This window comes from Neopsephotus bourkii, unplaced genomic scaffold (genome assembly GCF_033783945.1).
Source record: "Neopsephotus bourkii isolate Nb327-2 ecotype Australia unplaced genomic scaffold, CSIRO-AGI_Nbou_v1 NB_1508, whole genome shotgun sequence".
Lineage (NCBI taxonomy): Eukaryota > Metazoa > Chordata > Aves > Psittaciformes > Psittacidae > Neopsephotus > Neopsephotus bourkii.
This window is the reverse complement of record NW_026901984.1, coordinates 6,529,179-6,553,271: the sequence shown is the minus strand read 5'-3', so window position 1 is coordinate 6,553,271 and position 24,093 is coordinate 6,529,179. Positions and strand designations below refer to the sequence as shown.

The following is a 24,093-nucleotide window of genomic DNA, read 5'->3' as shown; positions in this document are numbered from 1 at the left end:
AACTTCTTTTGTAGCCTTTATAAAATCAGTGCAGATACAGATGTAACAGGAATTTTGTGTTTTCTGTGTGTCATCAGCATTTGAAGTAGCAGAAGAAAAAAATTCCGACATAATTCAAGCAAATATTCAGATGCAGCACATACTCTGTGTTCAGCAGCACCTTTAAAAGTGATCCTTCATAGCTGCTGCACTCTGCCATGTTACTAACAATCTCTTCTAAGTCCGCATCTCTATTGCTTTCTGACGTGTATGTGATGTGATGGCAGGAGCAGGATTTGGTTTTGATGCAATACTTGCTGTACCAAAGTCAGTCTCTTGGTGCTACTGCTTCTGCTGCTGTATTTCAGAGTTGTGTTTTGTGTCCAGCACCTTGATGATTTTCTTCAGTTGTTCAGGGGTAAAATGCAGCTTCTTCTGATAGTCTAGGCATACGTACTGCCAATTTACATTTAACTTAGTGTTCCCCTTTGGTTCCTCTTCCGTCCCTGGATCAGTAGCCTGCTGTAGTCTGCTTTAGTCACCACTTCAAGCTAAAACCTTCTGCAGCATTCAAAATCAGATCAGTCCATCAAAGAAACAAGGTTTAACAACTTGGCATGCTTTGGTCAGTCTTCTCAGATGACAACAATTCCTAGAAATAATGCACTTTTACAATCTGCTGAAATATTTAGAGTACATGGCAAATGCTGATTTATAGCCAAAGCTGTGAAGTTCTTGCACGTTTGTGATTCTCTTGTTGAAAAACCCACACCACCAGAAGCCTTTCACTGGACAGCTTAGTGTTGGTATAAGGGAAACGTAGGCAATAGCAGAAGGTCTTGCACATACGGATGCTAGCTTATCTTCATTTTTCGATCAGCTGCACAGACACTTTGTTAGCATTCTCAGAATCACATGCCATGCACCTCCTCTGATTTACTCTAGCCTTCTGGCCTCTTTCACCATCTGTGTGGGTCACCTCATTCAGATTTGCTGAGCATGGGGGTGTAAATAAAGGACACAGGCTTAGCTAGTGTTTGTTTAGAATATTCACTCTAGTTTCGTATTTTGCTTAATTCTACATTATAATTTTACTAGAGATTGGATCCTTGTATGTTACCAGTTTAACTGATTTCCATGTGGCACAGTATCAGATGGTTCACAGAAATGGAGGTAGATTTGATTTTCTCACTTTTATTCTGACCCTTATCTTCATGAACTGCCGAACCTACTACTGCTTTTTGTTTATAGCCAGTAGAAGGCATTTTGTTAACTTAAATTACCTTTCTAGCATTCAGCACAGTTTATTTCAGCCTTCAGACTTCCACAACATACGTTCCTTCTCTACTAGTTTTTTTCTCTTACTACTTGTTTGGCTTTGTATTTTGATATGCATTTTCTGTCACATAGGCATGCTTGGAGCCATGGCCTGAAAGTTCCCTCACATTTGTGCAAAATGTTCCAGATAGTTTTATACCTTAGTCTTCAAGAAATTGCAGCCCTCCACCATTCTCAAGACCTCTGCCAGCTGACTTCTTTCTTTTCATAATGAAGTCAAATTCAAAAAATAAGTTAAATTTTCAAGTAAATGTTAGTGGAGCCTCAGGCTTGCTGTTCCTAAAAAACCCAAAACTCTCTTTCTCTAGCTCACTTTTCTTTTGCCACCTATAAGAGTGGCATATATAACAAATATATATATATTTGTAGATACATATATACAAAGTATATAACAAATTAAAAACTTCAACCGCTGGAAACTGGTCCTTCTTGCCTTGAAGGCTGCTAAAGTTACCGCAATTATTCAGGCAGCCTTAGCTGTTGACAGAAGTTTTTGTTTGTTTTATATAGCTACTGTATTTCATTTAGAAACTACTAAAAATATAGTCATCTTAGAGACCATCTGCTTGAAATGACAGTGCATACTGGGGCTAAAATTTTAAACTTCTTTTCCTGCTTTATTCATTATCTCTCCTAAAACTGGTTACATGATAAACTCAGTATTCAGTGCTAAGGGTTTCTTTTCTGAATTAATTTTCTACTTATGTCCAACGTGTACACAACCATACTTGTCCAATGATGCATACTTGTCCAACAAGTATTCGTGCATCATTTATTTGCTAACGTTTCTGTTGGGAGATCAGAGGGGAAAAGTACGCACAGCCTTGTTTTCATATGTAAATACCATGTCAAAACTGCAGGTTTATCAGACCAATTAACTATGCCTGTAATAAGTGCACCTTTTCCTTTTGTCCCCCCACTGCCACTTCTGGCCTGGATCCCAGAGCAAAAGGAAGAAGAATCTGAGCTGTTTGTCGAGGTCCATGGTGTACTACCGCACATAACAGGCTTTTTGGTTGGTTGTTTTCTGTTCAAGTAATACACATATTATGAAGGAGAAAATTTCCTTTGGGAGAGAATTTGGTGATAGAAGTGCCCGCATTTTGAAGTATAGTTGTTTCATGTAAAACAACAGATTTCTAATGTTCCTCCTTGTGGTCTTGTCAGACAACCTGTTTTCTTCTGGTATTTTGTATCCTCTCCAAAAACCAACACCTGTGCTTTGGCGTCTAGGATTGAAAATGAGAATAAATTCACTAAGTTTACTAAGGTTTAGGGGTTTCCATTGCTTATTTTTAATTTTTGAAAGTCTAAGATGTCTTTGGTTGGCTGAGAGCCATGTATATAGGAGGCAGATCCAGTATGTTTGAAGAACCTATTAGCAATCTTAACATGGTTAACAGTAAGAAAGCAAATATAAGAGGAAGTACAGCACGTTAAATTGCATTGTGTCTGTCACCTCTGTCAAGTTATGATTTCTTTATAGATCTGTACTACCCATTCTTAAACAGAAGTAAGTGTTTAACCAAAGAACTACTTCCTTTTCACCTGGTAACAGTCACAGTAAGTTGGTAGCACAGAAAATGTGGTGCTTGCCATCTTTGGCTGCCAAATTTTGTAGTCTTCGTTGTTCCTTTTACATTGTTGTCTGACTTTGCAAAACATCAGTTCTGTCTGAACATACGCTACATCTTTTGTAGAAACATCTCAACAGTCTATATACTCTAAAGATATATTGGAATGGTCCATATGTGATTTATTACTATATTTTTATGGGGTTTTTTTGCATTAAACACTTAATGTGAAATTTAATATTCATGAGTTAACATCTGTTTTGTCAGAAGAGAAATAGGTGATGAAAGTCTGAGTGTTGTTTTTGGGGGGTTTTTTGCATCTCCTGTTCATATTCTGGATGTTCATAAAGATACAACTCTCAATCTGACAAACGTCCCATATGAGAAGAGAACAGACAGTAATTCTGATCTGTAGTAATTCATTATTATTGCAAAATGAGTCTTGTATCTATGAAGGGTCTTGGAGAACTGTTGTACTTAAAGTGTGAGATGCCTGAATCTACTTGAAATAGACTGCAGAGCTGCTGTGAATTCCCCCAGTGGCTCACAGTTGTCCTCAGTGCAGCAGAACCCCTATAATTTGGAAAGGGAACTAATGATTAGGAATGTCTTTTAAAAATATTAGAGATGAACAGTTCCAAGTTCTTTTGGCAATGAACTTTTTGGTGATCATAGCAACTGCAACAGAGAACCTACAAGCTTTTTTACAAGTCACTTCTTTCCCCTCTTTCCCTCTATTAACCTTGTAGGTGTAGCATTAGATGGAAGACATAAAAAATATTTATATGGCACAAAAAATTAGCTCTTAGGGAAAAGGCATGTGAGAATTAAGTGTCTCTTGCATAGTATCTGTGTTCATCTCTGGATCTTGGAACACAAAAGTCCAAAACCATTTTCATGAATTGTTTTACCTTTAAACACAGAGGGCAGAAATTCACCTGAAGTAAGAGACTGATTTTAAATTTTGTTCTGGAAGCTGTAGAATACCTGCAGGGACTTGTTCAACACTCTTGGATTCAGTTGTTTCATTTGATGTTAATTTTGTTTCATGTTTTGTAGGATGAAGGAAAAGTTCAAAGACTTAAGTTTTCGTATTTGCCTACCTGCTTTAGATTGAATAGTAAGAATGAAGATTTAAAAGTAATGCAAATAAGTAATACATAAGTGTATAATTGTAAAATTGCCCAATCACAGAAAGGCTGAGGTTGGAAGGGACCTCCTGGATGTTTCCTGCTCCAACCCACTGCAGGGCCAGAGCTGTAGAACAGATTTAGACTGACCATGTACCATAGCTGGAGAAAAGAAACCAAAAGCCAGAATAAGTCATTGCTTTATTTATAAAGTAGCAATTTAAATCAAAGATTGCAATAAATAAAAAGGACTTTTTGACAAACTGGTATTTCATAGCAAACCATTTGTGCTTCTGATCCTAGCCTCCACATTTTAGTTTTAATAGAGAAATAATAATGGTATAAGTGTGTGTTTTCTCTTTTTTCTTGTATTAAGATTTCATATAGCCATTTTTATTTAGCAGTTAGAGACGTAATTCCGTTATTTAATTATACTTTATATAACGTTCTTTGCATAGAAATACAGTTTAAAATTAAAAACACCTTCATATTTGATTTAATGTTTGCTTTGAAAATAATGGGAAAAAAATAACAAGATTTTGCTTAGACATGTCTGTCATCTTCGTTAACTATTGCCACTTTTAGCAACTAACAGCAGAATTTTTGATGAGTCTTTCTTGCTTGTTTTCTCACAGAGAGTTTGGATGGCGAGATCCAGAGCTTCCAGAAGTTATACAGATGTTACAGCATCAATTTCCCTCAGTACAGTCCAATGCTGCAGCCTACTTACAGCACCTCTGTTTTGGAGACAATAAAATAAAAGCAGAGGTAAGATTTATAAACCTCTTTTTCAGCAGTGATGCTGTCTGCCATTTATCATAGCCAGTTATTTTATGTACCTCAGAAAGAGTTACAAAAGAAATCATGTATATATGGCTGGACCTGAGCTTTCACTTAAGTCATTTGTTAACACTAGAAAAAGTAAAAAATGCATAAAATATTGTCAAATGTTTTTTGTTTAGTTTTCAGTATTTTGATTGCATACCATTTAAACACCATGTCAGTAATGGTTCAGTTAACAGCTTGTGGTATAGTCTTGATCTCACTGAAGCACACAGGCATTTCCTTAGGATTTTCAGTGAGGGATTTTTGGACACTAAATACAGGAGGTAAAAATTCAGCAAAAGGATTCTGAATAAAAGCCCACTTTAGTCTGTAATTGTGTGAATAGAGTGTCATTTCACTGGGTTTGCAGATTCAACTGTGATCATTGGTCTGTAATCTTGAAATTCAGTGCAGATTGTATCTCAAATGTAATTCAAGCAGCAGTATAGACTTTGTTCTGTACCTGTAGCTGATTGGTACTTTTTGCTTTCTTGCTCCCTGTGGTTAATGGGACCAGTTCAGCTTTTGGCACAAGTTGAAACAGAAGGCAGGCAGCTCTGAGGGATATGACAAACACACAGGAGTCAATTAAAATTGAATGAGTGAAGCTGTTACCAGCCCCAGCTGCCTCCCCTGGCCCTTTCAGAGAAACTGCTAATCAGGGACATGTGGTGTGCACATAAATCTCTGCCTGTTCTGGCATCTTTTAGCCTGGCAAGTAAAGGTAAACTGAGATCAAGATCTGCTATTGCTTCTTTGTCAGAACTGTGCAGTGATACTGGCTTGACAGTGCTTCATTATCCTCACCTTCGGCCCATAAGCACTCTGTGGGTCTGTCTAGCTGTAGCAGCTTTCCATTGTAGGCTTTTTCATGCTGAGGAAAGTCCCAAGTGAGTAGGTATGTGGTCTTCTGGCACTGGTAGAACTGCACTGGCTGTGTACATGACCTCAAACATCTTAGAAATAATAATGAAAAAACAAATGTATACATGAATGTTAAAATGAAGAATGTTTGTGCACTGGAAAAAAGAGCTCTGTTACAGGCACTGCTGAAAATTCAAATTGCACACTCTCCCTATACTCTTTTCTCATCCTTACTCACAAATTAGGTTTTCAGTTAAAAAATTGATTAACCTCTGAGAAAGGCAGTTAAATGATTAGAGCAATTTATTCATTGTACAATCTGTGCTGCCTCCTGTTAGCCATAGATTGAGAGCCCTTAGGTAGCTATCACATCTGAGGGAAGAAGATGGTTTAACTGTTGTTGCTAACCATTTAGCGAAAAAGGCAGGCTGTTGATCTAACCCATCCCACTAGGACATCAGCCTTTGTAAGCTTCAGGCTTACAAGCAGGAGAGCACTTAAACAGTTTCTGTGTTTGTTTATTGGAATCAGGAGCTACCCAGAGGGCTCAGTAGTGTGCTTAGGGTCTGCTGGAGCTCTCTACTGAATGAGAATTTCTTGAGGAACCTTTTGTATGAGGAGTTCAAAATATCCTGTTAAGGGCATATCACAGCAGATATCCCAGATTCTTACTAGCCTTATGCCCAGCCAGAGGTACTTGAGTGGTGCTGTTAAAACCTAGTTGGTTTGTGAGAGTTTATGAACTCTCGTAAGAGTTCAGTAGAATCTGCATAAAATTTCTCCTCTTGTACGTGATAGGACAAAGGTCTTTATATTCCTTTTGAGTAGAACCATGTCATCTAAAATTTAGACAGAAATGAAAAATAGCAGCTATGACTGTATGCATTTCTGGGATTCCTAACACCTTTTATGGTTTTACCATTACATTTTTCTCTTCTAAAATATTTTAATTTCTGCGGCTGAAGTTTGGAATATTGCCTCTTGCTTCCCAAGAAAAGAAAGTGGAAATACTCTGCAGAAGACAACTATGAAGAAGAAGTTCAGTTAAAAACATTTGAAGCATGGCTAGGGAAACGAGATCTTTTTTCCTTCATGGTCATGTTTTTTATGGTAGGTGCTATTTCTAAAACACATATTGATGACAGGCATACTTCTGCATTTGATTTTGTCATCCTAAACATGTCTTTATTGCTACATAAATGCAAATGCCCTGCTCAGTCTTCTAAGTAACAATGAAGTCTGCAAAAGCCCTTCTCTAACTTTTTTAACAGACTGTTTGCTGTCAGTAGTGCTTCTCATTCTTTACCTTTGTTCCCTGCTCGTGGTGCTTAGCTGGTGTATCAGACATTAGAATGGAGTTGAAGAATTTGGATTATTTTTGATAATGTTTGATAGTTGGCTTTTTCATCTCCCGTTGAGCACTGACCCATCTTGAAGATCTGAAGATCTCATATATGTGAAAGGGGACATAGGGAGCCAGAAGGCTAAAGGTTATAAAAAGTCCCAGGCAGCCCATTACTGTTAGGCATAATAATACTGAAATTCAGAATACTTTAGCAGTTCATTATGTAAATTATTCTTTCATTGATGACAGCAAAGAATGTAACTAAAAGTCAAAAGGAAAGGAGGAAAGAAGTTTTGATCAGATATTTGAAGGCAAATGGAAAGTTGATCAGTCAGAAGAGCACAAGAAAGCCCCTTTCAGATGGCATTTTCTTGTTAGAAGAGGGTTCTTACACCAACAATGATGAGACTGTGAGCAGAGCCAGAGTAGCCAGTCCTGGATGCCAAGAACGAACAGACAGAGGATATAGGAAACGAGAAGCATTTCTAAATACTTAGCAGGGAACATTTCTATAAAAGAGCACGTTCTTGTAAACACAGGGTTCATTCTTCCATAGCAGTTTTTCTTCCTGCAGTGACATCTTACTCCTTTGTATGAGGTCACCATAAAAAATGATTGAGCTGTGCAGTTTCACATGCCAGCACCATTTTGCTCTCATGAAAAATGGCAGCCTGCCATCAGCTGCAAAGGTGTAGCAGGTCACTCAGGGGTTTTGACACCAGTGACTCCTTTCTGCAAGCTAGGAAATTAATTTTTGCCGTAGAAACCACGACACTTGAGGTTCTCCTCTCAGGAAAATTGTAACAGAATCCTGTAACAGGAAAAAAAAGCACAGCAACTACTGTACTGCCCTGCCTGAAGCCTTCCCTGGCATCCCTAATAAACGTTGCTGGATCAGTTTCCTCTGTATCATGGAGAGTGTTCAGAAGTATCAGTCCAGACATTATTGCACGGAGTTCTTAAAACAGTAAATACACACTGAATGCGTTTATCTTCCCAGCTTACCTAAAACCATCATTCACATTCATTTGGTTGTTAAATTTAAAGTGTTTCTACATCTTTTGTGACTTCTTCAGGGTGTGGTGAGAAGCCTTTCAACACAGTACTTGCATCCTTTCACATGAAAGGCAGAGGGCATAGACCATATTAACCATTATCTTTGTTATAATTCACATAATTCCAATGTTGTAGTAATTTTGATATCATCCATTGTGCTGCTAGATCCATGATGGTCAAGAATACAAATGTGCCTCTTTCTAGTATGGCTTTCTCACAGGGAATACTTACACTTAGTACAGTGATTAGTCCAGGATGTTGCATTTAGACCTGATGGCTAACACTGAAATTCTTCAGTCCATAACATTTTGAGGGATCCAGAAGTGGGATTGGAGGTGCTGTCATCATCCTTGGTGGGTGTCTTGATTTTGGTTTTGAAGTGTTCTGTGAGATTCCCCTTTGCTCCCATAAGGGATTTCCTAGAAAATGGAGTATCTTTCTTTTTCAGTGTGTTTGAAGAAGAATCACAGTTTTGCATTCACCTACCTATACCCTTCCGCTTTTTTGTTTGTTTTTCCACTAAAATGTCTTTAGTTAAAGCCCAGAATTTGGCTTGTCCACTGATGATACTGTCAGTTTTCCATTACAGACATGCAAGATAATATAGACGTGATATTTAATTTAAATTAAATAAGTACCTCGTAGGTGATACTGAAAAGTAATACAAAAACTGTGGAGACTCTAAAACATTTGTTAGGAGTGCATTTTAGTGCAGACAGTAATGGCATACATTTGGAGAAAGTACACTTCCCTGTTCAATTACAAACATTTTTATTAGTGCTTTGAAAACCATAATTTTCATATGTTAAACATCTGTATTGGTAAAATCTCACAGTTTGAGAAATACCTCATAAATAACTTCACAAGGAATTCACTTTTTTCATGATAATTACTTATGTGATGGGGGATGCTTGCTACACCCGCTTCACAGAATGAGCCCTGAGATGTTCATGCTTTTGCTTTCCTATGTTTAGATTGCTGCATGCAGGATGGTTTGGCTCTGTCTCGCCTTCACCTTGGGCAGTTGTATTCCCTGTGGAAATAAATGTCAAACCGTCCCTTTCTAACATACTTTCTGTGTAGGTTTTACTGATAGAAATTACTGTAATGAAGTAAAGCAGCACATAGTGACATAACCAGAAACAGTCTTTATATAAGAATCTTTTTTTATTATCATTTTATAAAGCCTCATATCTTTCAGGACCTCTAATCTGCTTCTAATAACTCAATCAACAAATGCTGTGTTCTGCAATACAGCTTGGGTTTTTACTGTCAGTTACACATATACAAAATGCTGTTTGGTTGGGGTTTTGTTTTGAATGTTTCACTCAAAGTATTTTTGGAAATAACCCTTTAATTTGTCTTTTGTAAATTGTCTTTGTTGGTATTATTGGAATAGTTTTTCCAGCAAAATGGTACACTCCTTGCACCTTGTCATTAAAGGGTATGATTTTGCACTGAAAGCAAGTTAGGTGTAACTTCCCATGCACAACCATCAGCAGCACCACAGAGCCTTACTCTTCACAGGAAGACAAAATATACAAATAGCTTTATGATTAATTCTTATCCCATTACATTCAAGATTTTTTTCTTACTAATAAATTGTCCTTGCTAATAAATTCCAGAAGCACGGTTAACTATGAAATGATAGGCTTTTTCACTGGGGGAAGGAAAAGAAAAAGGGCATAAAAGCCCACCTTCTATCAGGGAATTAAATTTTAAACTGATAGTCTTGCTTTCAAAAGCATTTCTGAATGTATTCCTTTGGCTTCACCGTCTAATTTATGCACTAGCATTTTATGAGCTTTATCTCTTCCAACAATAGAATGCACATCTTTGTTTTGTGCGCAGTCTTTACATTTTTTAAGACCGAGTATTAGTGAATGTCACTGAGTGGTATGCTGTTTTCTGTAGCACAGAAGGAGTTACCTTTTACACTCTGGGATCCCTCTGGAGTCATTTAACCATAGTTATTCTTGATTTCATTGTTAGGATACTGTGCCTAAATTATTATAATGATTTACTTTGCACCTGGCAAGCATTTCATAATTTGATTTAGATTAGGAAAATATTAAAGTTGTTCAATAAATATATTAATGATAAGCCCCAGAGGAGTAACATCCAGTTAAATGAGGAAATTCAAGAATTAGGATGTTAACTGAAGGCTGCACAGCAATTAGTGGCATATTACAAGGTTCAGGTTTTGTCTTTAAGTCTTTTCTGCTAAGGATCTTGATGAATGCTTTAGGTTTATTGCATACATATTTCAAAATCATTCCTTTTGCATGAAATGTCTGTCCTATAAAGTGACATGGTTCTAAAAATAAATAGACAAGAATATATTATTTCATAAATGTAATGGAACATCTAGTGTGTTTGGTTTTTTCTGTGTTAATGATAGCTAAGCAAAAATAAGACATTCTGCTTGCTGCCGTCCTGTTGTTTTCAGTCATTTTGTAACATAGAGTCATAGAATAGTTAAGAGTTGGAAAGGACCTCAAGATCATCTAGTTCCAAGCCCACTGCCATGGGCAGGGACATCTCAAACTAGACCATGTCATACAAGGCTCCATCCAAATTCTTTCTCATCTCACAGACTGAATCAAATGAATTCACGAGGTGACTAAAACCTTATTATTTTATAAAATGGTGGGCTTGGTACTGAGAATATCTATTAGAATTTTTACCCCCCCTCCCCCCACTGCTTCGCACTACTGTTGACCTCACTCCATGCCCCAAGCCCCCCCCCCCCCCGCAATCACTCTCCAGGGAATAGCCAAATGGACAAACTTTTGCCCACTTTTCCCGTATGTTCGTATTTAAGGTACATTTTCCTATGATACTAATAAATACTCAGCAATGATTATTTAGAGCCAAAGCAACTTTTTTTTTTTTTTTGTTAATCATTAACTGCCCATGCTTCATATGGATAAATGCAGCTTCACTGCTCTTGTCTGGACTATCCTGTTTATGCAGTCCACTACAGTGTCTGCAGACATCTTTAGGATACGGAGTTTGGCCTCTATTTTCCTGCTGTTTAGGGGCCTGGCATGGGTCTTCTTGTGGGCTTAAGGGTGTGAGTGAGGTCTTGAACAAAACCTGTCTCTAGGCTTTCTCATTACCTGGGTTTAGGACTCACTTCTACAATGTGTGTCTTGCAGGAGATGAGAATACTGGCTAAAGGTTTCTATCTTTTTCAGCTCTGGTCATCCAGAGTTTGCGTCCGAATGAGTAACCACATAGAAGAGAATTTTAGGTAATAAATTCAATTAGCCAGAAAATTCAAATGTGAACATCTGGTGATAATGCTTTTTACACAGTTACGAGGAGAGGAAAAAAATATCACTATTAGGTGTGCAAGATGAATGGCTTCCTGCTACTTTCTATGGTGTGCAGCAAATGCAGGAAGAGCATTGCACTGCACTGTGAATCCCCGTCCTCCGGGCTGACAAAAAAAGTCCCGGTTTTACTGAAATATTTGTAGAAGCTGTACCACTTTGTATTTGAAAATATTAGGTGATAGGGAAGGAAAGATAATACACGCTGACAGACAGTGTCATTTGACATAGGTAATACGATGTTCCCACATTTTGAATGGGCAATAAATATATTTGCAACTTTTTCAAGCAGTATAATGTTCTACTGTATGTGCTGTGGATTTCTTTCTATTCATAATTCTTCTGCCAGTTGCTTCTCTGGTTTATTAGGCTGATGTGTGAATGCAGAGGATTACTTTGCTATTGTAGAGTGTATTTTTTTTATTACTGTTCTCATCATCCAGCAAGCCACAATAAGACTTTGCTCACTATATATAGAAATAAAATAACCTAGATCGATATCAATATCTGTGATTTGATGCTTTCTCAACATACCTGTGCTAAAAAGGTTGGCAGCAAATTGATTTCAATAAGGTGAATTGTAGCCCTCATAAAAAGGCCATGCCAAATGAAACTCCTAAGGTAAAGACAATCAGGTGTGCTCCAGACTGTGTTTAAAAATGCAGAGTTGGCTGTTACTAAGCTACCAAGAATGGCTGCAGCAGAAGGCAGAGGTTTGTAGTGGCATAAAGGCATCTAAGGCTTTAAACTTGAGCTGCCTACCTGTCTGTTCAGCCGCTGCAGAAAACTGTTGGAAGTTGCTTGAAGCAGAGAATCCTTAATGTAATCGCAGAGTAAATTCATGGCAATGCTGCTGAAGTCAGTCCTGTTCTTCTAAGGTTTACACTAGTGTAACTTACAGTGTGACTCGTACCCCATAAGGAAAAAGAAATAACAATACTACACATATACACACACTTGTAACACATACTTTTGAACATATATATATGTAATTTTGCTTATTGAACTGTGGGTATTACAAAGTATGTTAGATATGAGGCGGGCTTAATTGTGCTGACTTTCACTCCATTTATAATATGCAAATGGGGAGACAGAGAGAAGATTATGCAGTACAGCTTCACCCTGGAACTCTTAAATTACAGGTCATACTCAGCTGTGCCACAGCCTCCCTTTGTGAGGTTAGGCAAATAACTTCATATGCCTGAGTTTCTGTTAGCAAAACTTCCTACCAAAGAGGAATGTTGTGAGAATGTATTCATTAGCTTTCGAGGAAGTAATTTGCCCCAAGAATACTTCAGCTTTAAGACAGAAAATTCTGATGTGACTGAGAGATTCTTTGGTGGTCAATGTATCAGTTATAAGGAGAAAATACCTATTGTTTAAGTCGCAGTAGAGAATGTCAGGGGAGCAGAGGTCATCAGGGGCAGTATGATGCTTGATCTAATAAATTGTAAATGTATTTTTAATCTGAGAAGTGGCACATTGTTCTTCTGTGATGCAAACTGTGATAACTACAGCAAGCATCAAAAGAGGATCTTCTTGAATATCCAGTTAAAGCTGAAATGTCAGTTGGAGTTGTTCTGTTGCTTGCCCTTTTATGACTGAGAAAAAAGTAATTTTCTGTGGTCTTACTGGTGACCACCTCATTCCAAAGTGCTGTTTGTGTTCACATTGACTAAATCTCACTAATACTGCGCTTAACTGAATATAAAGAGCTGCAGCTTCAGAAATTTCCATCTGGTACTAAGCTGATGTCCTCTGTTAGTGCTAGAATGTTTGAAGTACTGACCTACTGCATTTGTCTAAAAATCTTACCTTTTCTTTACATAAAAAAAAGGTTGAATTTTCTGTATTTTGCTTAACTTCACTAGGAATCTGGTTATAGGAATACCAGGATGGTTTTAGGTGACGTATATGTGTTGGGTTTTTTCCTCAATAATAAGTATAATCTTTCATTCTCAAGTAGCTTAATTCTTTTTAAATATTAGAAAGTAAATGATCCATACCCTTGACATTAATCATTTTTCATTTAACTTGAGACAGTACTAGTTCAGTGCCTGAGCAATGCTAATGTCTTTTTCATCCTAAATAAATAATACTGTTGCATTATCTATAAAGGGCACACTGCTGAAATGTCTTCGGTATTGTGCCTTTTTTGAGTGTTTTGAAAAGCAAAGACCCCAAATTAAAATCAATTAATTGCATACCTTCGAAGGGCTTTGGCTTCTGTGTATTTTTCCCAGTTTGTGTGTGTTTGTCAGTGTTATTTTATGCCTCCAGTGATTCAGAAGCTGAAAAGGTTGCTTAATGCAGGCCAGTGCTGATCTGTTTATTTTATGAGATAATGTTTTTAACAGTGGGATTGAAAATTGCTTTTCTGATACCTTCACAGTCAGACAAGCACTTTAGGTCAGCTCTACACCTGCCATTAGGAGTGTTATTTGGATGATCCCATGCATGCTTGAGGTTTAGATTCAGGGTAGGATGCTTGTGATAGTCTACAAATATAATGTGTTTCAAGAGCATTAGGGTAAACTGCTTTGCTATTACAGATAACTTGCACCTAGCTGGCGATGTTTTTAGTAAAAATAAAATCATGCTAAAATCCTGATTTATAATAGACATAGCCTTCCTACCAAGCGTGAAAACCAAAATGTATCACAGTGCAGAATACATTAAGACATATTGGCTGAGAAAGCAGCACGTTTATTCATACCTTTTCAGGGCAATTTTAGAACGTGATTTTGAGTCTCCTTCTGTACAGAATATGTTTTCAAGTCTCTGTTAACCCCATGCATAGATCCCAGGATCTCAAGAGGTCACTTAAGAGACACAGGGGAAAAACAAATATATACTCAGTAACAGAAGACTACAGAAAAGCTTCTGAATAGCAACCTCATGCTGTGCATCCTTGTGTTGCACAGCCATTCCTCGAAACACCTTCCTGATTTCTACAGACACAGAAAAAAGATGCCCTTCTTTTTGTATGCACCGCAGTCTAGCACCCAGGAAACAATTACTATTTAACTTAGAGCAGAACACTGTATATGTACCAGTGTTTGAATTTATTATTATTTTGCCTCTTCACAGCTTTATGCTGCCTTTGTGTCTTATCAAACAAGACAAAACCATTCTTAAATGGGACCTAGAATCCAAACCCCGATTTAGATTCCTTAAACAAATTAGACTTCAGAGCTAATGCAGCAATTTGCATAACATTCCACTATATTTTAAGCTAAAATTGCTCAGCACTTCTTTAAACTTGCAGTGAATTACTTTGCTAATGAGACTAAATTACCCTGTGATGTTACAGGTAAATTTGTCTGCAATAAATCTCATGTGCATTTGCAATGCACGGATTTTGTGTTGTCTACCTGCTGTTACATAGCCACATCAGAAGAAATAGTGGAGAGGAATTAAAGTTTGAACCAGTACATTTATCATGAGACATATTGTACTAATACTATTACCGTATTCTGTTTTGATGGAGGTTTGTTTTCTTCCCTTGAAATCTATTTTATGTTTTAGGAATCAGCCCTCTGAAACTAGCTAGCAATGAGGCTGCCCATCTCTAAGACCCTTCTCTGAAAAACCACTGGGTTTTTCCTCTTAGATGAAAGTTATTTAGTAATGTAATCAAGGCAAAGATAAGTAACAGAGAGCTCTTATGGAGAGGAATTGCAGTAAAGAAAATCTAGAAATATAGTAACTTCATGGATATTGTGTATCAGTGTGGTCCGGTTGCTGTGTGGGCAGTGTCCTCTTGTGCTTTGCTGTAGTCCCTGGTCTGCTCAAACCATAAGCCTCAGAGGAGGAGGGTGGCCGTAGTCAAGAGTGTCTCAGAAACACTACACTGCCTGCCACTGTTTAAAAATGCTCTTGACATTTGGCTCTGTGAATTTGTAGTTTCTCCTTTCCGCACCCATGGAACAGAACTGTTGAGAATCCATTCGTGTGTGAAATAATAGGCACTTACTCTGCTAGTTAGAAAACCAGCATCTAAGAACATTAAAACCAATTATTACTAAAAATTTCCAGAAGCAGACTTAAATTGGATTGTCCTTTTAACTCAGGGTTTATTGGATATATACCATCACCTGTGCTAACAGTCAGCTATTTTTTAGTTCCGTTCCATATGTTACACAGTGGCATTAAAATTAATTCCGTGTGTTTAAACATTTGTATTTTGGTATATTGAAACTTGCTTAATAATGGAAATGTCACAGAATAAGTGGTGGATGATGCAGTGTATTATGTCAATTAAGCTGGTAGTTAATATCTATAATGTTAAAAAAGCTTGGTTATTGTTAGATTTCCTTCACCTTCTTTGGATGAAGAGTTACTCAAAAGTGATTATTAAGAAAAACGTGTAAAGTAAGCATTTAACCATGAATTAATCTTCAAATTAGGGCTGTGGAGCTGTTAATAGTGGAACACTTAATATCTTATTGAGAAGAGGAGATTGTGTTATTTTAGAAACACATTTTATCACTCTGTCAGCCTCTAACAGTTTTTGCCACCTATTCTGAATCTTCTTCTGTTTCCATTATATTTTACTTTTTAAGGCAGGGTAGTCAGAATTCAATGCAGAAGAGGATGTTCCAGTTATACCTACTGGCAAAATTTGAACAATATCTCAGATACCCACTTGCTGCGTATAAATAGAAGAGGAAGGGTGTTTTGGTTTCTATCACAGCAGTATTTTTAGGCTGTGTTGGAATAGTTCATTATCTAACAGTCTTTGGCTAAACTGTTTAAAACTTGAAGCTTCACTTTTCTTCCTTCTTGTATCTCTAACTCTGATTTTTACAGCTTTCCAGGAGATGGAATAGACAATATCCAGTATGCAGTGATTGAAAGAAAGGGTTTTGGTTCTCCACTACTGGGAAGAATATTTTTTTATTTCAAAACTGATTTCAGAACCATAGCAATAGTCAAAACAGCTAATATCTTTGCTTTGACTTTGCTTCTGCTGTTGCAAAGCCATAAGCAATGGCCAGATTCCAGGACCAATTTTCTCATACCTTGATATGAAGAAAGATCACTCACCTGTTTTGTTCACATTTGAGAAGTTATCTGTCTTTCTGCCTGTGAGAAAGTAACATTTTTGACTGTAAGTCAGAGCACGAATTCTGCTTGCTGGGACAGTCCTTGTTATCCTTACTTTTCAGGCAAAACTTCCCCATCCCCAGGGAAGGAAGCCGGCTGGGTTTTCAAAACTGATTGTTAGACTTCAAACAGAGACTGCAGGAAGTGTAGCTTCTGTGCTGAGTCACTGACAGGTAGCATGTTTTGTCAGTTAAGGTCAGGGACTCTAATGCTATTACTGACACAGTTTTAAGCTGTGTTATGATTTGTGCAAGCTTCAGCATGCATTTGTCATGGCAAGTGAAAGGTAAACTAAGAAGCCTACAGTACTTCCTACAGTACTTACCCTTTTTCTTTTGTTTCTTGGGAGGTCTCATGTTCATAAGTCATCCTGCTATCAGTTCTATTTAGACCACAGAAAGTGTCCTTTGACCAGAGTAGTCTCAAAAATAGTAAAGCTTATATTCAACCAGTGTAATACCAAGCAAAGAGAATATGCCAAGACCTGTAAATCCAGACATCTTTCCTGAAGGGAGCAAAGTATTCCTCAAGAGAAGTGTTTGCATTGTTTTTTTACAGAGCTCTGTATATGATACTCTGATTCCAACATATCCTTTGTATAGGAGTAGCATTTGAGTTCTACATGGACCATCTCCTCCCATCCATGGGATTAGTGTTAGCAGTCTTTAGAGTGATTTGGACCAAGCTCTTAACTGCTGCTTGGAAATGGAGCAGGACGTGTTACAGCATTGCATTAGAAGGTGAGCACTTCTCCATTAGACCAGCTAAACAAGCTAGCTTGTGATTTCTCTTGTTTTGTATCCTTCTGTAAACATAACACAAGGCTGAGCATGTAACCCAGTTAAAATTTCAAGTACAGTGTGATATGTACTAACCTAAATTACATATCTATAAAGCCAGTGCAATAAATGAATGAGAATTTAATCAGATACGGATCATCCTAGAAATAAAAGTGTGCCTCTTATTTTTGTTAATTTGTATGTTAAAGAAGCTTGGATGACAAATAAGATCAACACAAACATGAGAACAGTACCTGCACAGGCACCCCATGACACAAAGCAGTGCTCACACAAGGCATTAATAAATGGTCCTTGATCTCCAGCTAACCAGGCTCAAAATTTGCTGGCAGGTCTCATCTCACACACATGCAGAGAAAGAGGCCTCTGTAGTAGCTGGCTTGGACCTTTGATCTGCCTGGTAGCACATCCTCAGACCTTGGTCTCACCAGTGTCTTATCCCCTAAATCTGTAGTGTCTTTGGTAGCTCATTCCCAGATTTCCGGTCCTTTTCGTCAGCTGTTCCAGCTCGAGGTTCACTAGCATTATGTGAATCCTGAATGAAGACCATCCTCATCCAGAAAAATTGTTAGAAATTCGGTTTAATGTGATCGAACAGACTGCAGTGGTCAGGCACAGGGTTTGGGCAGACAAGCGTACTGAAGTGCAGCTCATTTATACACGACCAGCCCTTTTCCTCACATCCTTCTCTGTATTTTTTCATGCATTTGGATGTGTCCCCTTTCCTGCCTTTGCCCTTCTGCTGAACATTCCATGAGTTTTGCACAATTCACAGTGCGTTGAAAGCATCCCATAAGCATGCTCTTTCCTGTAGGACCCATGATAACCTCGTCATTAATTCCTCCCTCTGTACTCCACCCTACCTTACCACTTAATAGGGCTCATGCTGAACCTCTCCAAGCCTTTGAGCAGTTCGTTCAGCAGCCCATCAGGGAGCTCACAGACCCGGCCTTTGTTTCTGTCTCTTGTTCTCTAGGGTTTGCGTATGTAAGTGTGGTATATTACTTCTCCTGTCTTATATTTGTTTATACGCTTTACAGCTGTTGACCAGATGTCCTCATGAGAAAGGTGTCTTTACGTTTCAGGTGTCTACATACCCTTCATATCCCACATTTGATGTTTTTTTTCACGTATCTGTCCAATCTCTTCTATTGAATTAGCAAAGCACACTGTCAAATAATTCATAGGCTAAAATCGTACAGTGATCAAGTATATCTGCATTGTTTCAGACGCACCATCAATGTATTATTGGCTTGTTTTGCCAACGCATATGCTTCAGGCTGGTCACGTGTAACTCCTGGTAGATTAAATATCTAACAGCCCACTGTCATGGAAAATTTGTTGTGGTAAACACCATTAAATCAAAGGTCAGCCTTGAAACTTACAAATTGCGTTTCTCAAAGGCTCTATGCATGATATATCCAGGCTGTCCTTATTAGGAACATAATTAATATTTTCACTGCCTCTAGCCCTGGTCTGAACCCCTTTGCAAGTCCAAATTCATCTCATATCTGCATAGTGTGAATACAGAAATGTTATCAGATGCAGTGCAAAACCAACCTTCATACAATACCAAAGGAAAAGACTCTGGTATCAAGCTGACATGAGTGTGCCCTTGCTGATCCATGGCCCAGACAGCCTGGCACCTTTTCCTGTCCTGTCTGTGTCATGACATCATGAGACTTGACCAGAGCAAGTGCTTCTGACCAGCAAGTAGACAGTAACATTAATAGTGGAGGGCCAACTTTAAACGGAAAATGTACAAATTTCCTGGAAAAAGAAAACACATGATCCATCAGATGAAAGCAGTGCTGTGCATTCTTCTATAGAAATGGTTTTGTGACAAAATTCATTTAATCTTCATTCTTTCAGTTTTTATTTTGATTGGTGTAAGTTTACACTACACAGCATAGATTCCTTATTTATTAGGAGAGCTCAACAGAATGAGTTTAGGCACATGTGTGCAAGGATTCCTGGTCCTGATGGGATTTGCCATACACTCCATAGTGACGTGTGAAAGAGCACAGCCTGTTTCATTTATTTCGCACCTATCCAACAGCATCTTCCACAGATATACGCAAAATACTTCGGGGGGGGGGGGGAAGGAAAAAAAATTCAGAAATTAACACTGTCGATAGATTAAAAGAGTCACGACAAACACCACAACACTGATTCACCCAGCATTTCTAATGCTTTCTACTCTGGTCCTCTGGTCCTCTTTTTCATGTTTGGTTTGGGAGGAGACAGCGTAACAAAGGGACACTATATTCAAGACAGGGAAGATGAACTTTATGATATGGCCGGATGAACTCAGTTGTGCTGCAGAGTTGAAGGTCATTCTTTTTACTGGAGTAGTGGCTACTCTGGGATTGGTCTATGTGAGATCACAGTTGGCCCCCTCTATCTCCTGTTTATTTGCTGTTTATCTCCTGTGTCTATGCTCTTTACTTGATTGTAGTGGGCAAGCAGTCTCCATCATATTCTGTTTTCTTTTTCTGTTATGCAGCAGCCACCAAGGTGTCAATAAATATTACTTTAAAAAAATGTTCTCTTCGTATAAACTCAGGAGAGAGACAGAAATATCTATCGGAAGTCCTTTGGGGAGTGGGATTTGATGCCCCATTGGAGCAAATTGCTGCTTATCCACCCATCCCAAAGACGTTTGGCAGTAGCACTGCTGAACTCACTGAAGCTGTGACAACTTAGCTTGTCTGAGATCTGCCCCAAGAGGCTCACTAGGTCAGAACTGTCCTCCAGACTGCAGCTCTTAACTCCATAAAGGACTTGAACAAATAATTTCATGTCAGTAGAATCTGGTAAAATCCATCAGAGTTTCACCATTTGTCAAGCATAGTTAAACCTGCTGGAGAATATGGTATTAAACAGCTAGATATGTGATGGAAACACAAGGGTGGAGTCATACTTCTGGTGAATAATATGCCATTGGAAAAGTAAAAACAAAGCCAGATGATAGTCCAGATAAAGAAAGCATAAGAAACTGAGCTCCAGTTCTAATAAATCTGCTTCATCTCTGCCTGCATGACACAGCTACTTTCCCAAGTGTCTGAGCTTGGAAATTCAAAGAAAGCTTGCAAACTAAATCTTGTCTTACCCGGGTAAGAATAGGTTCATTCTTCAGTAGAATTAAAGACATTATGTCAAGTTAAGTAAAGCATTATGTAACAGCCATTTCATTTCTGTTATATTACCCATCTTTTTTTCAGACAGAAGTGCATTTTAGATGAATATTTAATGCTTTTGCTTTTAAGAAAGTATCTTTGAATCCCTTCAGTCTGCTGCTGACTTCAGGTTCCTGGGAGAGGAGCTTCTGCATGAGCTGCATGCTAGTGTGCTGTCAGATAGCGTGACTGAAAAGGAAGGTGCAGCTCAGAATGACAGCTGAATGGGGCAGAGCCACACATCTTCCCTTAGAAATTAGCAGAAGACTTGTCACCTGAGTGCATCCACTGAGATGCTAGTTGCCTGTGTCCAAGAGGGAGAGTGGGAAAAACAGCAGATGCATGTTGTGCCTCAGAAAAGAGGCAAAGCGTCTTCAAATGAACCTTCAGATGGCACCTTCAGATGAACTGTAGAACACAGCAATTTTTCCTACAAGTTAAGACTGTTTCTCATTCTTAATATTTTTCTTAGCAGTGAAGCAATTCAAATATTCATTCAGCATATTGTGCTTTAAAAATATAATTCATAAAGATCAGCAGGCATGGTTTCAGTCGTTGCCAATATTACTCATCACACCAGAACAACTTGTGTATTTTTTAACTATGTTCTTTCTTCTATCAGATCTCGTCTCTTTTCAGATGTTGAAGTGTGAAGCTCAGTGATTGATTCACCTTTTGTAGAACTGATGCGTGAAATTTTGTTTCTAGTCTGATTCAGTAAATGTCGTCTGTTTTGTCATGTAGGTGGCTCTTCATGTACTATGCTTGCTCTTGAAAATCTGGTTAGTAGGGAAAGCAAATGCATTTTAATCTGAAGATTAAACAGTGATAGATTGTAAAAACAAGCAAACAAACAGGCCTTACGCACACTTACCTCTTTCCCTGATAAACTTAATATTTTTTTTCCGGCCTGGAAAGGAGCAAATGATTTCATTGCAAGTCATCCTGATCGCTTGGGTAAAGTTTTGACCAGTGAGGTATAATGCAACACCTTTTGACCTCTTTCTCTGGTTTCTAAGCTGAAAGATGTTACCGTTTCTCTGAGCAGCAGAAGCATAGATTCTCAAAAAGATTAATGAACTTTTCTGCCTGAAGCTGATACATTTTACAAATGTTCATTCACATTTCTGGGCTCTCCATGTGGCTGGCCACTGTAGTCTTCTACACCTGCATATTGCTCAGGAAGTTCTACATAATATACTGATAGCAATGCCTATTGAAGGGAGAACATCTTAGTTTATCTTTAAAACACTATGACATTGACATTTAGCCCAAAGCTGTGTTGTAACTGTATAGATGTTAAAGCATTTTAATTTAATACTGTTACATCTCAGTATATACACTTTTTAACTACAGAATGGCTCTATTACTGGGTTTTGCTGTTACTATGAAAACATGACTATGCCAGACCAACCTCTAGAAGAAAGAGAGAACTTCTGTTTTATCAGTGAGTAATTTTGATAGCTCAATTTTGGAACCTCAAAGGCTGTATCATGTTTAAGTCTTTACTTGCAGTGAATCATAAAATCATTTAGGTTGGAAAAAACTTCTAAGATCATCAAGTGCAACCATTAACCCAGCACTGCCAAGTCCACCACTAAACCACGTTCCTAAGCACCACACCTACACGTCTTTTAAATACTTCCAGGGATGGTGACTCCACCACGTCCTTGGGCAGCCTGTTCCAATGTTCTTGGTGAAGACATTTTTCCTCACATCAAATCTAAACCTCCCCTGGCTCAACGTGGGGCTATTTTTTTGCCATCCTATCGCTTGGTACCGTAGAGAAGAGACCAGCCCACCTCACTACATCCTCCTTCCAGGTAGTTGCAGAGAGCATTAAGGTTCCCCCTGAGCCTTCTCCTCTCCAGACTAAACAGCCCCAGGTGCCTCACCTGTTCTTCATAACACTTGTGCTCCAGACCCATCACCAGCTTTGTTGCCCTTCTCTGGACCCGCTTCATCACCTCAGTGTCTCTCTTGCAATGAGGGGCACAGAACTGAACACAGGATGCAAGGTGCAGCCTCACCAGTGCTGAGTACAGGGGGGATGATCACTGCCCTGGCCCTGCTGGGTGTGCTGTTTCTGATACAGGCCAGGATGCTGCTGGCCTTCTTGGCTGCCTGGGCACAAGCTGGCTCATGGTCAGTGCCCATCAGTCAGCATTCCCAAGTCCTTTTCTGCTGAGCAGCTTTCCAGCCACTCTTTCCCAAGCCTGTAGTGTAGTATGGGGTTGTTGTGATGCAACAAAACTGCTTTACAAATCATAAACTTTCATTCTGAAATTGAATGTTTCACCTTTCCCCGCAGTTTTGAAAATATTCTCTAACTGTCTCTGTTTTACTGTCCTAGGCAAAATATGGTGGTAAAATGATCAGAGTGAGGCTTGCTTTGCACCTTAGCCAACAATACACATGGAAAAACTTTCTGGCAGAGATGTCTATGTAGATTACTTGAAGCTAAAACGTTGTACTCCTTATATTATTAAAAATCAGTCTAGTTTCTTGAAATGAGATTCAAGGCTAGTTACTGTTTGAGGAGCAGATAGTGCCAGAGAACAATAAAGATGGGTTTGTTGAAAACAGATTTTATAATAAATTGTTCTTAGTATTCTTGATCTTCTTGATCATTTGCCTCAAACACTTTTGTGCTTTTTCTACAGTGATATTTTGTGTAAGATACTGCATTAGAAATTTATTTCATAGGCCGCATTTAGGAATGAGTAAGACTTCTGTTCCTGCCTCACTTAAGGGTCTCCCTGAATCATGATAGAACAAGCTTCCTGTGATGTATCCATCATCGTTGTCTTTATGTTTCTGCAGGCTTCCTCCTTTTCCTTTCATCTTTATTTTTCCTAATTTTGTTGATACAAGATTCTTACAGAGACTACAGTAGCTGCTCACATGCCCAGGAATTAAATGTAAAAGGAAGGACTCCTGAAAACTTTATTACGTTAAGTGCTTTTCTTTGTTTGCTGTAGTCTTGTGGTTTTTCCTCTAGCCTGTGATGTGTTACACTCTGAAGCAGATGATGTTTCTCCAGCACAGGAGAAACCCTTGCCAGGGCAAACCTTGCTGAACAGTGAGAAAGCTTAATGCGGCAACACTCTTGACTAACTTTTGTCTCTTTTTACAGAGGTTCAGGTTTATCATTGTACAGTTATGTTGCCACTGAAAAAATAATAGGAGGAATCAAAGCACTGTAACATAGCAGCTTTACAGGGCTACCAGCATCTCTTTGATGACCCATAGCCTTCATAAACCACAGCGTAATTGCATTAGGTAGCATATATAATACCTCTGTTTGTTCCTTAATTTTATGATGATCACTTTGGCCTGTTTCAGATAAGAAGACAAGGCGGAATACAATTACTGGTGGACCTATTGGACCATCGGATGACTGAAGTCCACCGTAGTGCCTGTGGAGCTTTGAGAAACTTGGTATATGGGAAAGCAAATGATGACAACAAAATTGCTCTGAAAAACTGTGGTGGTATCCCAGCATTAGTACGGTTACTCCGCAAGACTACAGATTTGGAAATCAGAGAACTGGTCACAG

At 38.4% G+C, this 24,093-nt stretch overlaps 1 protein-coding gene across 5 annotated transcripts in view; it reads left to right on the top strand.

The window, feature by feature from the left end:
- The window catches only part of CTNND2 (catenin delta 2), a 650,408-nt gene that overhangs the window by 479,692 nt on the left and 146,623 nt on the right, over window positions 1–24,093 (top strand). For all 5 annotated transcript variants that reach the window (XM_061369698.1, XM_061369700.1, XM_061369699.1 and 2 more), the window contains exons 10-11: window positions 4,657–4,789; window positions 23,880–24,093. In XM_061369698.1, the coding sequence (XP_061225682.1) occupies window positions 4,657–4,789; window positions 23,880–24,093 (347 nt within the window). The remainder of the gene's footprint in view (window positions 1–4,656; window positions 4,790–23,879) is intronic.